This window comes from Lichenostomus cassidix, chromosome 10 (genome assembly GCF_008360975.1).
Source record: "Lichenostomus cassidix isolate B80296 chromosome 10, HeHo_3.0, whole genome shotgun sequence".
NCBI classification, from domain to species: Eukaryota; Metazoa; Chordata; class Aves; order Passeriformes; family Meliphagidae; genus Lichenostomus; species Lichenostomus cassidix.
The window spans coordinates 2225708-2246914 of NC_139491.1; the positions used below are offsets into that span (position 1 = coordinate 2225708).

Below are 21207 nucleotides of genomic sequence, written 5' to 3' on the forward strand. Positions count from 1 at the left end.
TTCCGGCGGGATGCTTTCCGTGCCGGACGCATGGCGGCGCGGCGGGCCGGGGGTGTGCAGCAGCATTTCCCTTCCGCCGCACAGCCGGGCCGCACCGGGAGCGCTGCGGGGAGAGGCCGCGCTGAGGGCGGAGGGCTGTGGGGAGCGCTGTGGGGAGCGCTGTGGGGAGCGCTGGATCCCCGCCGGACAGCCGTCGGAGCGGCAGCGCTGCGCCCTTTCCCCGGCCAGCCTCAGGTCCTGCCGTCTGCCGGCCTCACCCCGCTGGAAATGCTGCGTGCGGCTCACCGTGCATTCACCTAACCTGCGCTCAGTCCCGCGTTTTGGGGGGAAAAAGGGTAATTGTCGCTTCTCCCCGCGGTCAGCGTGAGGCGGCGAGACGCGTGGCTCCCCAAGCGCAGCTTTGACAGGGATTTGTGTCTGTTCCTCCCGCTGCAGGCTGATCCTGTCCCTGAGGGGCAGAAGAGCAGCTCGCCATGCCCACGGTGGTGGTGATGGACGTGTCGCTGTCCATGACGCGGCCCGTGGCCGTGGAGGGCTCCGAGGAGTACCAGCGCAAGCACCTGGCTGCCCACGGGCTCACCATGCTCTTCGAGCACATGGCCACCAACTACAAGCTGGAGTTCACGGCCTTGGTGGTGTTCTCATCGCTCTGGGAGCTGATGGTGCCTTTCACGAGAGACTACAACACGCTCCAGGTGGGGGATGTGAAATGCTAAAGCAATGAACCATCGATTTTTTTTTTAAAAATCACCCAATTGCACCACCAAAGCACGGTGGAATTGTGTGATTTGGTATCATCCTTTGCACAACGTCTTGAATTGAGTGGGTTTGACCTTATTTTAAGGGCAGGTGAAATCGGTGTGTTTGAAGCCTTTTGCTACTTTGCAAATTGCACCTCTGCAGGTGAGCCCTGGGGTGTGACTGATTAACTCTAAAATGGGATGGAGTTACAAATGGGATGGAGGAAAGGGCTGCCTGATGAAGCTCTACGAGTGGTTCTGTGATATCCCTGTTTTTATGGGTCACAGTCAGCTGTCATTGTCTCCTGATCTCATTCATCATTTCTTACACCTTTCTCCCTTTTTCCCCTCTGAGTCACTGTGCAGTTGTGTTACCCTGCAGAGCAGAGGAACTGCTGTAACACAGAGCCATGAGTGGCTGTTGGGTGTCTCCTGGCAGGGATTTTTCCCCAGCAGTGACTGTGGTGTTTGTCTTTGCAGGAAGCCCTGAGTAACATGGATGATTATGACAAAACCTGTTTGGAGTCAGCGCTGCTGGGGGTTTGCAATATTGTCCAGCAGGAATGGGGAGCAGCAATTCCTTGCCAGGTACACTTGATTTCATTGTTTTTAGGTTATTTGCATATTTAGTTACCCCTGGCAGGGAGATTTGAACTTGATGATCTTTCAGGCTCCTCCCAACCCAAACCACTCTGTGACTCTGATTGATTCTGTGCCTGCAAATTGCAGATAGAAATGCAAATATGATTGGAAAGCTTTGAATACTCTCAGGCATGCTGGTGCTGCAAAAACACAAAGAATTAGTATTTTGGCTAAATCTGGAATATGAACAGAAGGTGATCTTTATAAAAATTTCCAGGAGAAAAAAAAATGGGACTGTTTCCTGTCCAATGTGTTATTGCAGTGCAGTGGATTGTAAAACCTGGCTCAGGAGCACTGTCATGCAGGCCTGGTGTTTGATCTGGATGCAGTCTGCTGTCCCAGGAGCCTCTCTCCATTTGGAAAGGGTGTTACTCACACATGCAGGAACCTCTCCCCTCCAGTCCTTGATGGTTTCCAGAGCTTGTAACAATTCCAGCTCTCAACCAGCAGCGTGGGGCTGCTGCTGAGTGTGTTTTGATCTGACTTCTTTCCCAAATGAGTCATTTGACGTGCAGCTGCTCACACACTCCATTCAGCCCTCAATGTTCTCAGCCTTCCAAATCTGCTGCCTCTTATGGCAGAGTTTGCTTTTAACCCACAGTTTTCTCAGACACTTGATTTAAGTTCAGTAATTTTGCAGCTCAGTGAACTGGGAAGATGTCTGAAGCAAAATTCCTTAAGGAGAAAAAGGATAGAGGTTTATTGGTTAGGCAGTGCTTTGTAATCCAACATGGATAAAAGGCACCTTGGGACAGCAAAAATGTTCAAAGCAACAAGAAGGATGTGAAAACCAAGCAGAGATTAGACCTCAACAATTTGGTCTCTCATTTATGTCATGGTTCATTTTACTGGCACTTCAGGTGCTGGGGTGGTGAAAGGCACTGAGGAGTGTACTGTGCAGTCTTGGAGTAGTGGAAGACATCACTGGTGAGCAACAGGTCTGAGGAGAGAGAGACTGAGGATGAAGAGGATACAAATCTGGATGCAGCAATTACACATGAAGTTTCAATTGGATTTGATTTTCCTTACCTACCAGCCAGAAATCATGCCTGCTGTTGCTGTGCAGCATTGAAGGAGCAGCTCTTTTACTCTCTGGAAGTGATTGGGTCACAGCTGAGTGTAAATAATCCTGTTATTCAGTGTAATCTACTAGGTTTCCACTAGGATTGACTCTGGACATTCAACTGAATGGAAAAAGGTGGTTTTCTGCTATAAAAAGTGTGCATACTGCAGCTGTGTTTGCAAAGAATTAAGATCACTAATACTACCTTTTTTGTGGTTTCTGTGGCTTGTAGTGAAGTTGAGTTGCCCTCAAGATTCTGCAGAAGAAATTGGCTTTATCTTCCATCTGAAAATAAACATGGAATCCTTGAGTCCAGCAGCAACAGGCTGCTTTTTTGGCTGTGTACAGTGTACACTTAAAAATTAAATGTATGAAATTCAAACTTTAGTACAATTGCCTGACACCAAGAAAATCTTTATTTACCATGCACACAGTGTAGATCATGAGGGTTCAATCTTCAGCTTCTCATTTATGTGGGACTTTTTCTGGATATTTTCCTCACAGTTCTTTGCCCAGCTCAGTGGAGGAAATCCAGTGGGAACAGGGATTTTCACGTGGCAGCACATGCTGCAGGAAGGCTGCTGCAATGTGAGGGTGTTCAGGTTCCCCCCGCAGAGGGAAGTGTGTCTCACCTGTCCCCTCTCCCTGCAGGTTGTCCTTGTCACCGACGGCTGCCTGGGCATCGGCAGAGGCTCCCTGCGCCACTCCCTGGCCACCCACAGCCAGCGCAGTGAAAGCAACAGGTTCCCACTGCCCTTCCCGTTCCCATCCAAGCTCTATGTCATGTGCATGGCCAATCTGGAAGAGGTGATGTCTTATTCTTTGTTGCATTGGATAGTTGTTGGTCTTCTCTGAGCTAACGACCAGGTCAGCACAAAACATGCGTTGATGTTCTTGTGCTTAAGGTTAATTAATGTTCTGGTGATTAGTTATTGGGTGAAAGAGAATTTGAAGTTTATTATGGCACTGTTATTATCTACTGCTACTGGATTATGATCATAATCTTTATAAGTCATGTTAGTTTCTCCCTGGGGGATATTATGGAATTTTAATTTTTCTGTTTATATTATTACTGTTACTGTATTAATTACATTGAATGCTTTTGGGGCTCTTCTTAATCTACAGTTAAATTCTTAATAAATGATTGGTGTTGCAAAGATGTTCAACACTTAAAACACAGTAGCTTTATGCAGAAATGTGAGAGGGCAAAACTAAAGTCTCCAAGCCAGTGTTCAAAATAGCTTCTCTTAGTTTTGAAGGAAAGGTGCCAATTTTCTTCCTTCTTTCTCTTGCAAATTTCAGTCCCAGCTTTAAAAATCTTCACAGGAATTAGAATTCTGCTGCATAAACACTGTTTTTTAAAATAAGCCTATTTGACTAATGTTCCTTAGATTAGGTTTTATTAATAGCATTGCTTTTGATTTGACACCTCTAGTCTTGTGTCCTTTACAGAAGGATTTTCTGCTTAGGCATCAATTAGATATCTCAGCTTCAGGGTCTCTGTCAAGGATGATCCTTTTGATTGAGCTGGTGGATTGAGGCATTGTTTACACATCAGAATAACTGGGAAAATGTTTAAAATCAATCTTCTGTTTCTGATAAGTAATAAGAGAACATTGCCCGAGAGACAAAGAATGTTGATTTATTTGGAAAGGAGAGAGATAACAAAAAATCATGGGAGAGCATCCAATCAGATGCTTTTTGCTGTGTTGTGTATATTTTCTTTAAAAATACTGGTTAGTACAAAAGAGAATAAAAAGAACACTCAACAAAAATATTTCCCTTTATTTTTTTTACAGCTTCAAAGCACAGATTCCTTAGACTGCCTGGAAAGGCTCATTGATTTAAACAATGGGGAAGGGCAGATTTTCACCATTGATGGCCCCCTGTGCCTGAAGAATGTGCAGTCCATGTTTGGGTGAGTACACTTGTAGATAACAGGCCTTTGGGAAGGTTTCCAGTTGGTATCTCAAAAGGAAAACAAATACAATAAGAAATCTGGTGATATGGGATGTTCTAATTAAACTTTTTTATTTTTAGTCTATTATCTTGTTGACTGTAATTTCATCTTGGCCTTCACTGGTTATGGTCAATATTTATTTTAGTCATTGCAACCAAGCCATAGCATCTGTTTATGCTTGGCAGATAGAAGACAGTAATTTCCATAATTATTGTTCATTTGCCATCACTGGGATAATGCTGCTTTGTTTCATAATGTAGCAACACTAGAGCTTTTTTATTAAGTGTAGTTAAAAAAAGCTTTGGGAGCTAAGTTAGTGTGCTTTAGACAAACTCTATTCATTTAATATGTATGTTTTCCTTAAAAACTGTGTTCTAGAAAGCTAATAGACCTGGCTTATACACCATTCCATGCTGTTCTCAAGTGTGGCCACTTAACATCTGATGTGCAAGTATTTCCCAGACCAGAGCCTTTCATTATAGATGAGGAAATAGACCCCATTCCCAAAGCAATTAATACAGGTAACAAATCTTTGATTGCTTTTTTACTAAAATCCATTTTATTTCTGCCCTTTCACTATCACCTCTCATCCTGTGTAGTGATTTCATCCACTTTGTCTCTGCAAGGATCAATTGCTGGCTGATTTTTTTGTGTATGTGTGACACTGGGGGTCAAAAATATCATCCCACTTCACCCATGTGTACCTGGTTAAAGGGCTGGAGTGGGGTAGAAGCACTTTCAGAACTCAAGGTGCCAATTTCTAAGTGTAGAGACAGGAGGACAGCCACAGGCTGCTTTCCATGAACATCCTCATAAGCTTCATGGGGGAGAAATTATTTTTAAAAACATCTGTGCAGCCTTTCTCAGCCCTTCCATTAGTGGACACAGCTCCCATGAGCAGCAGGTATTTGGTTTCTCTCCTTTGGAATTTATAAGGCAGCAATGGATTGTGTACAGTGTAAATAGCAAGGTGCACAATTCTGTAATTGTGCAGCAGTACAGCTTGTGGGCAGCACTATGTGTGTGCTGAAAGTCATGTTCTCATCTTGAAAAGCTGTGTGTTTTATGTATTTCTAACTTATTAACACCTTTACACTCCAGCTGAGTTTGGGTTCTCTTGTGCTATCTTTAGTCATTGCTTCAGAAAACCTGGTGGTGTAAGAAGTGGTGATGTTAAATTGGCTCTGAATACATTTCAGCTATTTCCAAATCTGAATTAAACTGTCTTAAATCTGACTTAAATCTGTTGTCTCCCCACAGATCTAGAAATTGTTGGGTTTGTAGACATAGCTGATATTTCCAGCCCTCCTGTCTTGTCCAGACACTTGGTACTGCCCATTGCACTTAACAGAGGTGAGCAAAAAAAAAAAAGTGTTTCTTTCAGCAAAAACTACTTTAAGCTTCCCTAGTAATGTAGTTTAGACTGGAAGCATGGATTTTCTGCTTTATCAAAATACCAGATGTCATGTTTGTGTGGTTGCATTAAAATTAAAACCTTGACCACAAGCATACTGTGTTCTTTGGGAAGTTCATAAAGGGATCAGGGTCCTTATAACATCAATATTAATAAAACATGCTAAACTTACAGTTCAGAATCATAATGAGCCATGAAATATGTGATGCAAGATGAATATTTAATGCCCTTGAGTACAATGCAGTGGAATATTTATGTATCATTATTTTGCCACTTCACCCAGGCAGCTCATTCTGCAGCTGTTTGTTCTACAAAAGTATTAATTAACTTTTGCAGGCAAACAGTAAAGGGTGGTGTCATGGAAACAGAACTTGTGTGTTTGAATTTATTCTCATGTTTTCTCTTTGTTTGCTTTTGTTCTTCCCCAGAAGGGGATGAGGTGGGACCTGGGATCACAGATGACACCGAAGATGAGAATTCAGCTAATCAAATTGCTGGGAAAATCCCCAACTTCTGTGTTTTATTACATGGCAGCCTGAAAGTGGAAGGCATGGTGGCTCTCGTCCAGTTGGGGTATGGAGCTGGATGTCTGCCTGAAAAATCTCTTACTTTGCTCATTTAGGCTTTATTTATAAATTATGCTTATTTATATCTGTATTCTGTGCAGAACTCTGCACTGCTAGACAAAGCTGTGGATTTTTAATTGCAGATTTGTTTCTGTCAGTACAAATTGCAAACATTGAGCCTCCACACAGTGAGAGGGAGGCACATTCTAGGCAGAGGGGTGGAAAATTTTCAGCCTTTGTGGATTTGCTCTTTTTCACAGGCCAGAGTGGTATGGAATGCTTTATTCACAAGCTGATAGCAAGAAGAAATCAAACCTCATGATGTCCCTCTTTGAACCTGGTCCTGAGCCCCTCCCATGGCTGGGCAAGATGGCACAGCTTGGCCCCATTTCAGGTACTGGTCACACTCCTCTGAACAACTCTTACACATTCAGTGTTGTGTGAATGATCTTGCCAATTCTTATTTGCTAAGTCTATATTTTCTTTTCTCTCCCAGATGCAAAAGAAAATCCTTATGGGGAGGATGACAACAAGAGCCCTTTCCCTTTGCAGCCCAAGAACAAGCGCAGCTACGCTCAGAATGTCACTGTCTGGATTAAACCCAGTGGCCTCCAGGTAATGATCCAGGTTGTGCTGCTTTACCTGGAGCACCAGGAGGCATCTTAGCAGGAACTGCAGTCTCTGCATGTCTTGCCCATTTAATGTAATTGCTTTATTGCTTTTCTTTCGTTTTTATAAACACTGCCTCTTTACAATGTCATGATTAAAATGCAATCAGAAAGCATAGCTTGTTTAATGAGAGCTGTGTCTCCAGTGGAGCATCTGGCTTGGTTTATTGGATTTAGTATAATTACCGGTTATGTTTCAGCCTTTGTGAGCTGCAGTCTTGTCAATGGTCAGGATAATTTATCCATAAAGAGTTGGGGGTTGTTCTGCAGCTTTCCCCAGAAGCTGCCAAGATTTTTGTATTTTTTTTTCCTCTTTTCTGCAGACAGATGTACAGAAGATCTTGAGAAATGCAAGGAAACTCCCTGAAAAGACACAAACCTTCTATAAAGTGAGTAACATTCCAGGCTGGGCTCAGTTTGATCCACAGTGATGGTTGTGCATGTGACAGAGGAACCACACTCTGTGTTCTGTGCAGGCTTGTAGTGCTCCGCAAAAACTTACAGACTGGTTGGGTGAGACAAGGGGGTCTGATTTCCATGGGCTGCCTCAACATTTTGTGGGATGGGTATGTCTTGTTTACAAGTGCCTCTCATGACCTCTGCTACTTCCATTGTGAATTTTTATGCTGTTGTCCAGGCAGAAATAAACTGAGGGATCAGAGAGGAGCAGGAACACAGATGTCATTCTGAGTCTGAAAATGTCTCCTTCATTTTATCTACAAATGAAGCAGAGAAACACAATACTCCTGGCACATTTGGCCACACCATTATAATCCATAAGCAGACTGTAGCTGGAGGTAATTGTTCCTCTTGCAAGCTTAGTGCTGAAGCAGTTTGGTAGTGCAGCCTCCAGAGACTTCAAGAATGAATACCCCACCTAAGTGCACATAAGCACTGTTCAGTTTATAGGGAAGAAAAATCAATGTATCTACGTTTGCTGGACAGTGTGGTTAAAGGAAGCAGTCAGTCAGTGAAGCCTAAGCTGGAGCCCTGCTGGGACACGGACAAAGCAGGCAGGTACAATAGCTGAATGCACAAAAGGGAGAAGTGATTTATAGGAAAGGATCAAGGGAGAACTACTGTTTAGTTGTGCCACTGTCATCATCTTCAACCCTGAAGCATTTTCTATCCATGAGCAGCTGCACTGTGAGTGACATCTCCTTTACAGAAAGACATAAACCCCACGTTTGATGTCAAGGCTTGAAGTGGCTTTACAGGGGGATTTCTGTCTTTGCAGGAGCTGAATCGTTTACGGAAGGCAGCTCTGGCCTTTGGCTTTCTGGAGCTGCTGAAGGGCGTGGCAGACATGCTGGAGAGGGAGTGCACCCTGCTGCCCGACACGGCACACCCCGACGCTGCCTTCCAGCTCACACACGCGGCCCAGCAGCTCAAAGTGGCAAGTACTGGAGCCTCAGAGTATGCTGCCTACGATCATAACATTGCTCCTCTGCAGACAGACTTTTCCAGTAGCAGCACTGAGAGAATGTGAAGTCTCCGTTTTGGGAGCTTCTCGAGATTAAGGCTCAAATGGTTCAAATTTTCTTTTGTTGACTTTTTAGGGCCTGTTCAGTCACTGCTGGAAGAACTTCCTGTCCAAATAGGGAAGTTTTGCATCAGTGCTCTTTAAACAAACGTAGCTCGTTTGTTACAACTTTAGTCAGACCTGGATTCTGTGGAAAGTGTCCCAAAGCCAGTGATGGTGTTGAATGCTGGGTGGAAGTTACTTGGTACATGGGAGGAGACAAAAAAATGCCATTGTCAGGCAGCTCTTGGCTTTTGGCCTCTCCAAAATGCAGTGACATTGTTACCCACCTCGATGGTGAAAGTATCCTAAAAGGCAGCTACTACACTTTAAACATCAACTTGATTAGTCCAAAGAAAATGTGAGAAGCACCCTGCAAGATCAGATACAGATCTGATTTTGGAGTGTTGGCCATGACTTTATGCCCAACTTGACAGGCAGTCTGTACTGAGCATTATCACTTGCATTGCATTGTGAAAGTAAATTAATCTTGGGACACATGGTTTTTTATTTGCATAATATAAATAAAGAGTAATTCTTCATAAAAATTTAAGTTGGATTTGTTCCATTTTCATAGCAACCAAGCTGTGTGGCCTAAAACACTGACTTGGTGAAGGCTTAGCTCCCAGCTGTTTATCACAATTTAAATACCAAATTATACAACTTCTCAAAAAGTTGTAGAAAGAACAAACAATTGAACTAAAGCAAAATTTGGTTGTAAATCTTTATTAATAGAAACACATTCTTTCTGAAGGACTAAAATTCAGTAGTGTAAGATCCATGACAGCTTGCACTAGGTACCACAGTTTCACTGATGAATACATACAGATTTCATAACAGAAGTTTAAATGCCCAGCGGAGAAATTAAAATATGAAAGTGATCCTTGCTGTTCTGTTACTCAGCTAATTCAAACCTTTCACATATTTCAAACATAGGTACAGTGTGTGCTAAGTGAAATATTGTGTAAATAGTGCTCAACTCTCCTGAGTAAAGTAGGCTGTGCTTCTCCCAAAGAGAAGTTGTATCACGCCTCTTGTTGACAGAACACAATTTGTGAAATGCAGTGTGGAGCTTGTTCTGCTTCTTTGTTAAAGTCTTCTTATAACACTATTTCTTTACAGTAACAAGCACTGGGTCCTTATCACAAACCTTCTACTGTTTGTTACTTTTAATATATATAAAATAATTTTTGGGGGGGTTCATACTGTTTTACAGTAAAAAAAGATAAACAGTAACATGGCACTAAGCTAATCTCAGCTTCAGTGTCTGTTCTGGATTGCTGGCATTGCTCTGCAGTGCCCTGGGGCAGTGGCAGTTGGGAAACAACCTGCTCATAACCACGGTACAGTTTAGAGGAAACTTTCTGTACATTTCTAAACTGGATTAAGGAAAGGCATCTGGGATTAGCTACAGGAGGCTCGGTGTGAAGAAGGACATGCTGAAATAAAGTCAACTGAGCCAAAGGTTTCCAGGTGAGACAGCAGATGACCTGGAATGTGGGGGGAGCTTCTCTTTTGTGATGATGTTGTTTAAAGCAAGCAAAGAGAAAAGGGCCCTTCAAACCCCATGTGGGATCTCCCTCACTAAGACTTGATATGTGCTATGTGAATAATACAGTTTATTTGACCCACTATTCCATCCCAACAAGGGCCAGTCAAACCAGACACACCAACTTCTCTGCTGCACCCCTAAATGTAGGTAGAAAGGTAATTTTGCTGCCTTGCTGAAGGCTATAAATACAGGAGCCACAGCTCTGCCAGGATTGATCAGAGAGGCCCCATCTCCCATGAGAGCTCCCCATTCTCCCTTTGCACCGGTGGGGTGGAGTTCTGTTGGGGTTCACATGCCAGGGGAAAGCTGGTACCTATGTTCCTTTGCTTTTTAACATTTCAGTGCTTGCTCTACCAGCCAGGAAAGCATTTCTGCCCTCAGTGGCAGCTTCCTTTCCCTAATGACTGGATAGGATGTGTTGCTAGAGGAATACACATTGCTATGGTCAACACAGATCTCCTATTCTGTTAAGACTCAACTAGAAACAGACTAAGTTGGTAGCATTTAAATCAGCATTAGCAACTTCCAGTTTTAATTCTTTAGCATCAATAATGCTGCAGAAGAGGGGGAGTGTGTGCTGAGCAAGTTTATCCCAGTGGTTGATAAACACCCAAACACTGCACAGTGGTCTCACACTGTGCTCCTCCTGCCATCAAGATACATCCCAGGAACAGCACAGGCCAGCTAAGAGCATATCCCAACATCAGAAGCCCTATCTGCATGCAATATTGAAAGATCAAATCTCCAATTAAAAGATAAACACTATTTCTAGTTAGTGCTGCTCCACTGATTATAAGCATATCATATGCAGATAATAGGATTTCTTTCTAATATGCTGGTTGACAGGATACAAGTTTAAATGTCCAATGGTAAATGCCATGCATAGATGGTGGAAAGGGAACAAAATACAGCATAAGGGAATGTTACCTGAATTCACTATGAAATCATGAAATCTAGCCTGGTCATTTCATTTTACAAAATTCTTTACATTACAGTGGGTAAAACCATAAGAATTAGAGGCTTATCTTGTCCTCCAGTGAGATAAGAAAGCATTGCAGTCCTCCTTCACTTAATCTTTCTCTTCTTTGGTCCAAGGTGCTGTTTCCTTTGCTTGTAGAGGTGACGGAAGTTTACAAATATCCCTGGAAAAGAATGAACTGTTTAGGTAGGACATCATTGCATCTTTTTAATGCTAAATAGCTGTACCAGATTTAAAAAAACAATAACAGAAACCAACCAATCCAACCAGCACACAAAGGAATAAATTATTTAGGGGTGTGTGTAGCAGTGAAAGCTAACGTAAGTATTTTCTTGCTGGGTGAGGGACGAGTTGCTGGACAGGCTGTTGAGTAAAGGGCTGCCCAGAAGGTTGGTTTGTCACCTTTAAAAAGTTGTGACACCAGCTGTGCAGAGCTATGGAGGATGAACCAGGTATTTCAGGGTGAAATTCGACTGAAGAGTGGCTTCAAGCAATGCCTGTGGGCAGGAGAAAATCTAGTGCAAGCTCAGTTTAAAATTCTAGGTTAGATTGTATTGAGTTGTGGATAATCACTGGGTGTGGGTAAAAGGAATTTAAATTGTGTTTACAACTGTAAAACCAGAAACCAAGGAGGTATCAAGCAGCTTTTCTTTAAATACACTATCTAAAGAGACTTCTATATTGTTTCTTGGAAAAACATGAGTTCATGTTGCATTTGTGATCATACTTCAAAGTTTAACTAAATTGCTTTAATTTGAAATTATGTTCAGATTGTCACTAAATCATTTCAAAGCTCAAATAATCCATAAAAGGTGAAATTAAGTATACTATGGTTATAAATACATGTAAAAATTATTATTTTACTGCTAATTTGTTACCAAGATCACCTTTTTTGGAGGGCTAATCAGAGCTCCTTGGAGGTGTATTGCCCTCCATCACTGACAAATTTACATGAACAATCCACAAGGATAATTTACCTCAATAATTAACCTCAAGCAATTTTTGTGTTGCCATGGTCCCCAAGATGCAGAAATTTCATTTTCTTTGAAAAATCAAGTTATTCAGTGGAAACTGTCCTTTTTACTTCAGTACTGAGAAATGCAATTAAATACTTACCTAAAAACAAGGCTATAAGATATATCTGAAGCACGAATGGAAACTGGATTGTGACGTTCAGTGGATTTGGCAGTCCCAGACTGAATTTCCCTGTTTCACTGAAGATTGGAATGGATTGAACGATACAGATGGCTGCAAGCAGAAGGTCACCCTCATTATCAAGCACAGATAAAATATACAATTACCCAGCCCACACCAACTATTTCAGCATAGTCCTTTCTTGTTTGCCAGCGCTGATTAATGACAGTAATTTTGAAGGTGTTGAAGATGCAGTAAGGTGGGAAGCACCTGGCTGAGGAGGTTCAGCAGTGAACCTGCCTGATGAGACACTGTTCCCATGCCCAGCTGCAGCCCCAGGGGCTGTGCCAGCAGGATTTGCCATCCAGAAATACCCCCAGCAATGAAACAGGCACAGTCCTCCCCCAGCTCAGCACTGGGCAATGCAATGCCCAGAGCTCCTCCTGGCTCTCAGGTGGGATTGCAACACAGGAATCAGACCCTGCCTGTGCCCTGCACTGATTTAAAGGATAACAAACCTAGGAGCTGCTGGGAACCCAGGCCAGGCTCAGCAAGTCAGGCCCAGCAAACAGAACTTTGGGTCAGCAGAAGGAAGTGAGCACTGGCATCCTGTGCAGCTTGTTCTGCAACCTTTTGCCTCCTTTACTTCCCCCTCCAGAAAGGGAGTATTTCCTCCAAAAGGAAGACTTCACATCAAATTGAAAATAATATTTGATTCAGAATGAAAGACAAAAATGCTTATTTTAGTTCACCTCAAAGCAGATCTACTTTTCTGTTGTTGTATTTTGTTAAGTCCAGCAGCCAAAAAAAGAGATTACGTTATTTGCCCAGCCTTGAATTCATTCTTTATTGAACTATGTTTTAAGGACATACCTTCTGCCAAGCCCCCTAAGGGGTAGAGAGGGATCCAGACAGTGTAACGGAGCCAGGTGAGTGGTTTCCATTCAATTCCAATGCAGGAAAGCATGTAATAAGGATACCTACAGCCAGTGCAGTGTGAGGAGAAACAGACACTTTAAAATGGAAGCTGCTACTACTAGAATTAATCTTATGTATATACACTGTGTGGTCAACACAATTCCCAAAGACACAAGAATATTCAAGGCATTGTTCCATTATTGGGCCATTTACAGAGCTCATTCTGAATACAAGGATGAAGGCAACTGCCTGGCTGCCTAATAAACCTTTTAAAATAACTTATTTTCAAAAACAAAGAGCTCATTTAACAATGGGAATTCAAAGCAAGAAACCCCTCAAGAAATAAATCACTGGCAGACTCCAGCCCTCAGCCATTGGCAGATGGAGGAAGGCTGTGACAGTCCATGACTCAAGGATCTTTTACCCTCTGTGGCCAATGCACTGGTGCCACTCTTCCTAAAAAGCTGAAAAGATCAAAACCTTCTTTACAGAGCTCTTGGGAACAACCACTTTGTTCTGTGCACACCTGGTAGGAGGAAAATCCCACCAACCTGAACAGCTCAGTGATACTCCAGAAATAAAATATGAAGAACACCACAGGTTTGCTCTGCATTTCCTCCAAGCTTCCAAGGATAACAAACAAAACAAAGTTTCTTCCAAATACCTGTTAATGAAAAATACACTAAGAAGCATTCACTCTTCAGCCAAAGAAAGGAAAGTCCTTGCTCTCAGAAACACAAGATATCTACTCTTCACACATCTAAGCACACAACTAACTCACAGCTGAGCTGTGACCTGCTTCTCACAAGTAGGCATCTTGCTCTGTATTTAGGTACAAACCAAGGGCTACAGTCTTAAATCATCCATCCTCCTTTTTATGCACAACAACCACAAGCAGGATAAAAAGGGGCACTGGCACCAAATCAAAATAATGTACTTTTTATCAGCTTCTTGCTTTTGCTGTCCTGCACTCTCTTACCCAAGTGATGGAAGGAGACAGCCTGTCACAGCCAAGACTGGGAAGCATAGATTCCTGCCTCTTGCAAAAAATCCTCTAGTCCAGTGCCAGTGAGGTTGCATCACTTCTTTCAGGAGAGTCTCAACACTTGTGTAAAATAAACATTTAAATGTAAGAGCAAGGAGAAGATTAAAAAATATTACCTGCACTACAGCAGGTATCAGCGGTGATCTGACCAGTCCTATTAGTGAATTCATGATCTCCATTAATGCCAGGGTCTGACAGAAATACATCATATCAGAAATAGTGTGAAATGTGTCATAGAAGGAATCTGTAAGACACAGGAAACCAACCATTTTTAGAGAACAAATGAATTTCCATGCTCAGGAAGCTGGTGCAGCAGCACAGCTTGTGATAACAGGATTCTGGTTGTATTTGAAAAAACATGATGCATAATTACATAAGTTCTTTACAGGCCTTATCTTGAACTCCCAGCAGTTGGGCCAGAAACACTGCTCCATTTCACACACAGAAGGATCAAGAGCTATTTCAGTAATTGCTTTACCAAAAAAGCAATAGTGCTGTACCTCAACAGAATGGATTGTTCTTGCTTCAAAAACAAATTATTCTGTCCAGATCATTTTCAAAAACATTAACATTGCAGTGAGTGAGACGTTTTGCTTCAGCTGATTTTGTTATTAGTGATCCTGGCAGAGCACAAGTATCATTCACAGAGTGCACAGCTGTGATTTACAAGGGAATGGTATTTTTCTGCCCTTGACACTTTGATGACCTTTGAGAGGCTTTCGTTGTGCTCTTTGGCAATGCATCCATGATTTTGTTCCTAAATATGTCTCCCTTTAGATTTTGCTATTTAAAAAGTCTTTAAAACAACAGTGAAAATCAACTGAAACCCCCCATTATAAATAAAATAGTGATCACTACTTGCCTTTTCCTAAGATGAACAGTCGTACTGTCATGTTCACAAAAATCCAAGAGAATCCCAAAAACTGTACAAGATTATACATGATTAAGTATCCCTTCTTCAGGTGTTTGAAAGCTAAAATCAATAGTAAACACATCAGGTGAGCAGAGTGCAATGGTAATACAGCTGCAAACCAGCCTTTCTGAGAATAAAGCTTACAAGGAAAAGGGCATTGATTGTGATAAAAGCATTGTTGGTGCACTGATGCTTTTATCATCATCTGCCAGAACTCAATTCTTGCTAGTCAGATTTTTTACATTCCTTGGAAACTTCAGTCCATTTTTATTAAATTTCTAATGGCTCACATTACAAAGATCCAAGATGCACTAAGTTACTCACAATTGCTCCTTAAGAGCTGAGGTTCACAAAGAGTGAACAAACTTTTTAAATCCCACTTTACCCGCTAAAAAGATGCAGTTACTTACGGTCTTTTGGGACTCTGGATTCTATTTTCATTTTGTTAATCTTTTCTTCTTCCTTAAGATGAAGGATAAGGTTTTAAAGACTGTTACTGTAATTAGCAAGTGATTTGTTAACTATACTACCGCAAAGCTAGTGGGTTTAAAACTCAGCCAAGCAGCCAGTTGCTAGAAGGTTTAAATTTTCACCAGCATAAAACAGCACATTCATCATCCAGAAATTATAGTATAGTAAAAGCCTGAGGGTGTTAACTAGTTATCCTGCCCTCACTGTGTGTTTTGTTCTAGTAATTAGATGCTTTTGCTGAAAAAGCTTTTGTTTTCTGTGTTAGCTCTCAATTATGACTGTGCTGTTTCTTACATGACCCACCAGCGACTTGAAGGGAACAGAGAACATCCAGCCCAGGCTCTCTGCCTGCCTTTCCCACTGCTCCTGGCACTGCAGTGCCCCTCTCTGCTCCGTGCTAAGCTCATGGCTGCAGAGGGGAACAGGGCACTGTCAGCTGTGAAAGGGATTTGCAGGAATGTGGTCTGTTCAAGTCTCTTCCAAGTCGGTCTTGCACCTCCCCACTGCTGTAAGCTGCTCAAGCTCACCAGATGGTGGGAATGCACCATCAGGGCCAGCCCAGTGGTCAGGAAAGCCTTAGAAATCTCTGCTTCCCAGACAGACAATGTCTGGTACTCATTCCTTTCATCTCCATGTGGCAGAGTGATGCAATCCTCTACGGATCAGGACACGGACAAGAGGTACATGTAAGGAGCCAGCACACACCCTCCATTCTAACCAGAAATGTGCCTATTTCCAAATTCCTGCTTACAATTTGAACCACTTAACCAACTCCCTATAAAACAGCAATAGCAATCAGCATGCCAGGCAACTCCTGTTAAATGACGAACGCAAGTTCAGTCAGCAGGAGAACTGCTGTCCTTGCCTTGTACCTGGCAGCACAAGCCCCAGGTGCCCACAGGACTGACCTTCTCCTTCAGCTCCATCTCAGCATCCGACTCATCCAACCAGCGGTCGAAGTCGGGAGCCAGGAAGAGCGGGCGCTTCTCCTGCTTGGTGAGCCTCTCCCACCAGTTACTCTCTTTCTTCTGCACTGTGATGTTCAGCTGCCTTTGGGTCACCCTGCACACAGGCTGGGGACAGACACGGGAGCACACATCAGCAAAAGTCCTAAGAAACAAGCTCTGAGACCGAGTTGATACCCAAGTTTCCTTTATCAAGGAGGCAGGGATGACACAACTGCTGCAGCACAAACATCTCTCTGCCACCCAAGGCAAGAAAGAAAGCAAAGGGCAGTCCAGTTGAAGATGGCAGCTGTGATGATTGCAGAACTTGATGAGCAGCCTGCCCGTATCACAGCACCACTGCATCCCACCGCAGAGCTAGCAGAGATCCCAGCACCAACCTTCCCAGGCAGAATTCCTGATCTTGGCTTTAAACGTACTTGCACTTAGTACTGTGAGCCACTCACCTCCTCCAGCCAGCAGCAAAAATACCACTGCCAGCAGCCACAGGTACATGTCTAAACAGGGGACCCCATGTGACACCTGCTGCAGCAAGAGGAGGAGCTAAGAGCTTTAGGGAGACAAGGTGAGCTGATGGACCAGACAGTGTGGTCACTGCCACCCCACAAGGTGTCTCCACTTGAATAGTGGCAGCCCAGAACCTCTCCATCCTTACAGCCCATGGAATTGTCACTTTGGAGTCCATGGAATTGTCACCCTGGAGCCCACCCTTCTGCAACCACCATGGCTGATCTGTATGACACTGCCCCTCAGGCCAGCTGAAACTGCTGCACAGGAGCCAGGAGCTGCACTCCTAGCTGAGCACATTACACCAGCTCTGCTCTGTCAAGGCTGGCTGGATGCTCCTTAGACACCTGAAGGCTGCAGCTGTAATTTAGAGCTACTACACCTTGTCCTTGCCTGCCAGAGGCTCCATCTCTCACTGCTGGCCAGCCTGGCACCAGCAAGGGGAATTCATGGTGCACATCAAAACTAAAGGAGAAAACACTGAACTGTGATACTTCCTGGTCCTAACCATCTGTAGTTACACAGAATTCAGTCTGTTCTCCAGTCCCTCCACAGTGACTCAGAATGACAACTTTTGGAAGGAGGCTGCTCTGCAGAGGCAAGGACTTGCCTTCCAGGCCTGGCTCACAGCAGAGGAGGTCTGCCAGCACAGGAGACAAGCACAGGCAGAGACAGGCGCCTCTCCCACACTGTGGGCCAGGCAGATGACAAAGCAGTGACCAGACCCTGGAACCAAGAGATGTTCACTGTCTGCCACTCCACACCTGGCAGAAGCCACAGCAGTGATGTGGCTGCTGACAGAGCCTGGAAATTCACCCTCCAATGGTCTCTTTCCCTGTCGAAGCAGCAGAGGTAAACGATGGCTCCTGGTCTGATTGTAGCTATCCCAAATTCAGCTAGCAATAAGCAGCAGAAATCCTGCCCCAGGAGCAAAGCCCAAAGTTCTCCTGTGCCCCTATCAGCTCTGAGAGGTGGGGACAGACCTCACAGCCACCTGTGATTAACACAGAGGGACAGCTCTTCCAACCAAGTGCTTTCCTCTCAGACTGCAACAGGAATCAAGGAAAGACTTCTGCAATGGGAGCCACAACATATCACAACCTAAGAAATCTGCACAAGCCAGAAACATGAATTCTCCTGACTCTGTTCTTTTCTCAGCTACAGAAGAAGCCATTAAACATCACACTGCACAATGTTCCCCTGATCTCCAGTCAAGGTTGCATCAGACAACGCGCTGCCGAATTGTGCCATTATTTTGCTGCTTTAAATCCTTTAAAAAACTTACAGCTGCTGTTCAACAAGTGATACAAGCAAGGCCCTGTGTCCACTAAAGCTCATCCACACGAGCACCAGCTCCAGTGAGGTGATTTGCATTAAGACAAGACAATGGCAAAGAGAACTGCCACAGAGCTGGCTATTACAGAGTTTCCAGGAAAATCTAAACAGGATATTGGGAACTTTATGCACAGCCATTTTCCTCTCAAGTTTTTCAAAATTTACTTTTTCTTTGCAAGAGTTAGAAAAGTAAAAACACCTACTTTAGGCTCGACCGGCTCGAGGAACTCAATCTCAAATTCATAGATGTTGTCTCCTTTGGCACCATGACCCTGGGCTAAAATACAAGAATTGACAGTCAGTGTGACGTTCTACAAACTCCACCTGCAAAGGATGCTTTGTGCCCAGAAATATTCAGCAGTTTATCACAGCACTTTCCTCCTGCCTTCCTGGGAGGCAAGAGGAAACCACACAGTAACAGGGAAGACACCAAAACCTTGCTTGGAGGGGCAGATGCAGGAGTCAGCAGCTAAAGCTGCTGCAAGTCTGCACCACACTGGAAAACGGTCCCTGCTGCAGGAATGCAGCGTGTGAAACTCCCAAAAAAGGGGCTCAAAAGGCTGCTCATGGCTAACTCAAATCCAGCTGAAAATCTCCTGCCTTTGGGGGATTCAGCCCCTGCACTGATGAAGGAGCACCCAGAGAGATGGGTGCTGCTGGCTGTGTAGGAGGATGATGTGGGGAGTCCCTCCCAACAGCAGGAGGGCAGGTCCACTTATCATCTCCCACATTGATCCTGTCCCCTCAAGGGCTCCAAAACCCTGCACATTGTGTTTAATTCCCACCTTTCCACACTGTAAACTGATCCTGAACAGCACACGATGTGCAACACCCTCCTATCAAATGGCCTGGCTGCTCACCAGGGAATCAGCAGCTCCTGGATGAGGCATCTTAAAGAAATCCACCAAATAAAGGAGAAAACCCAAAAAACCAGGGACAGCAAATACTCAGCACTACATGGACGTGCCAACCAACCCCAGCTCCAGGGTGCTGGAATGTGCAGCTGACCAGCTGCAAGAAAACCCATCTTTCAGGGCAAGATCTGCTTTAGTTTCCAAATGGAGCACTAGTTCCTGATGTGGAGGCTTGATAACAGTTGCACACAAGGTCTTTGTGAAAGGAAAAATTGCTGTGAGTTATCTCTGGGGTTTGGCTGACACACGATGGGAAGGATATATGGAAATTCCACTGGTATTTAAATATGGGGAGGTTGGGGTTTTCTTATTAGATAAGATAGGGCCTGTTGTGGTTACCAGGGCTGGAACATAGAGGGATGTGAGTGGGAGTGTGGCAGATCTGAACATGCCCAGCACGGTGGCTCCTGCCACCGACGGGAACCAGGCACCCCGCGGCGGGGACAGCGGGGACAGCGGCAGCCCTGGGGTGGGAGCCAGGCTGAGACCCCGCCATGGAGCCCCTACCTCTGAAGTGCAGGACATTGTCGGTGATGGTGATGTCCGGATTCTGCGGGGGGAGAACACGCGTTAGTTAGCAGCTCACGCACCGCGGGGCTCTGTGCACCCAGCCGGGGTGTCCCGCCCGCCCCACGCCAGCACAGCCCCCCGGACCCCCAGCGCTGCCGCTGCCCTCCCGGGGGGATCCGCAGGTGAGTCACCCCCTGCCCTCCCGCAGGTTAGCATCCCCGCAGTGAGCCCCGCAGGTGATTTCCCCCCGGGGGTCCCGCAGGCGAGTCTCCCTCAGGGGTCTCTCAGGCGAGTCTCCCTCCCACACCCAATCCCGCACAGGTGTCCCCTGCCGGGTGTCCCTGCCGGGTGTCCCTGCCGTGTGTCCCCTGCCGGGTGTCCCCTGCCGGGTGTCCCCTGCCGGGTGTCCCCTGCCGGGCGTCCCCTGCTGGGTGTCCCTGCCGGGCGTCCCCAGGTCAGCCCGCCCCCGCCCCGCGGGTGAGTCCCCGCGGTGTCCCCAGCTCCGCGCGGTGTCGCGGCCGTACCCGCACGTCGCTGAGCTCCACGCGCAGGAAGAGCTCGCGGTGCCGCTGCGCCCAGTGCACGTGCGGCCGCAGGCTGGGCCCCGCCATCCTCCCTGCCCCTCCGGCCCGCGGCGCCCCCGCGCCTGCGCACACCGACCCCGCCGGGCGGGGCTCCCGCGCCTGCGCGCGCCGGCGGCGGTGGGCGGGGCGGCTATGGCGGAGCTCCCTAAGCTCCCTCAGCGGGTTCTGTGCGGAGAGTTATTGACCCGCAGCGTCTCGAGGGCGGGAAAGCCTCACGACACCCATTCGAACCATTCCCCAGCACTGCCGAGGCCGCCACTAATCTGTGTCCTCACATTTACGCGGCTTTGAAATCCATCCAGGATGGGGACTCCAGCGCTGCCTCAGGCAGACTGTGCCAATGTTCAACACCCCTTTCTGTGAAGAAATTTTCACTAATATCCAAGCTAAACCTCTTCTGGCGCAACTTGAGGCTGTTTCCCTTATCCTGTAGCCTCTTACCTTGTAGAAGAGACTGACCCCATCTCGGCCATGACAGGAGAGGCTGGTAAGAATTTAGAAAATACAAATCGTGCGGCCATGAGGCCCAACCTGTTAAATCTCTTACACTGTCACCATTCCGTGCCCCAGGATGTTCTGCTGGCCAAGCACTGGTGCAGGCTGTCTGTAGAAGCTGTGTCTCCCTCATCCCTCCAAGTGTCCAAGGCAGGTTGGACAGGGCTTGGAGCAGCCTGATCTAGGTGGCCCTGCCCAGGATTGGAGCTGGATGAACTTTAAGGTCCCTTCCAACCCGTACCTTTTTGATTGTCTGATAATAAGCCTTAAAAAGGGCAGAATTGACCTCGGCGTTGTTTCCCAAAAGGCC

The 21207-nt window shown here is 45.3% G+C and overlaps 2 protein-coding genes across 2 annotated transcripts; one reads left to right on the forward strand and one right to left on the reverse strand.

Moving 5' to 3' along the window:
• The first annotated feature begins 53 nt into the window (after positions 1 to 53).
• Positions 54 to 9128, forward strand: INTS14 (integrator complex subunit 14). The gene is made up of 12 exons (XM_085070281.1): positions 54 to 335; positions 436 to 695; positions 1221 to 1328; positions 3097 to 3252; positions 4245 to 4363; positions 4784 to 4926; positions 5666 to 5758; positions 6248 to 6392; positions 6646 to 6779; positions 6882 to 7000; positions 7377 to 7442; positions 8291 to 9128. Exons 2-12 carry the CDS (start codon positions 474 to 476, stop codon positions 8540 to 8542), a joined length of 1557 nt encoding a protein of 518 aa, XP_084926407.1. The 5' UTR covers positions 54 to 335; positions 436 to 473; the 3' UTR covers positions 8543 to 9128.
• A 157-nt stretch (positions 9129 to 9285) lies between these two features.
• HACD3 (3-hydroxyacyl-CoA dehydratase 3) lies at positions 9286 to 20474 on the reverse strand. Its single transcript, XM_085070282.1, has 11 exons — positions 20343 to 20474; positions 19816 to 19858; positions 18598 to 18671; positions 16496 to 16660; positions 15527 to 15578; positions 15066 to 15176; positions 14320 to 14447; positions 13710 to 13822; positions 13114 to 13220; positions 12223 to 12354; positions 9286 to 11269 (listed from the first exon to the last, which is right to left on the reverse strand). Exons 1-11 carry the CDS (start codon positions 20427 to 20429, stop codon positions 11193 to 11195), a joined length of 1089 nt encoding a protein of 362 aa, XP_084926408.1. The 5' UTR covers positions 20430 to 20474; the 3' UTR covers positions 9286 to 11192.
• Between the last annotated feature and the right edge of the window lie 733 nt (positions 20475 to 21207).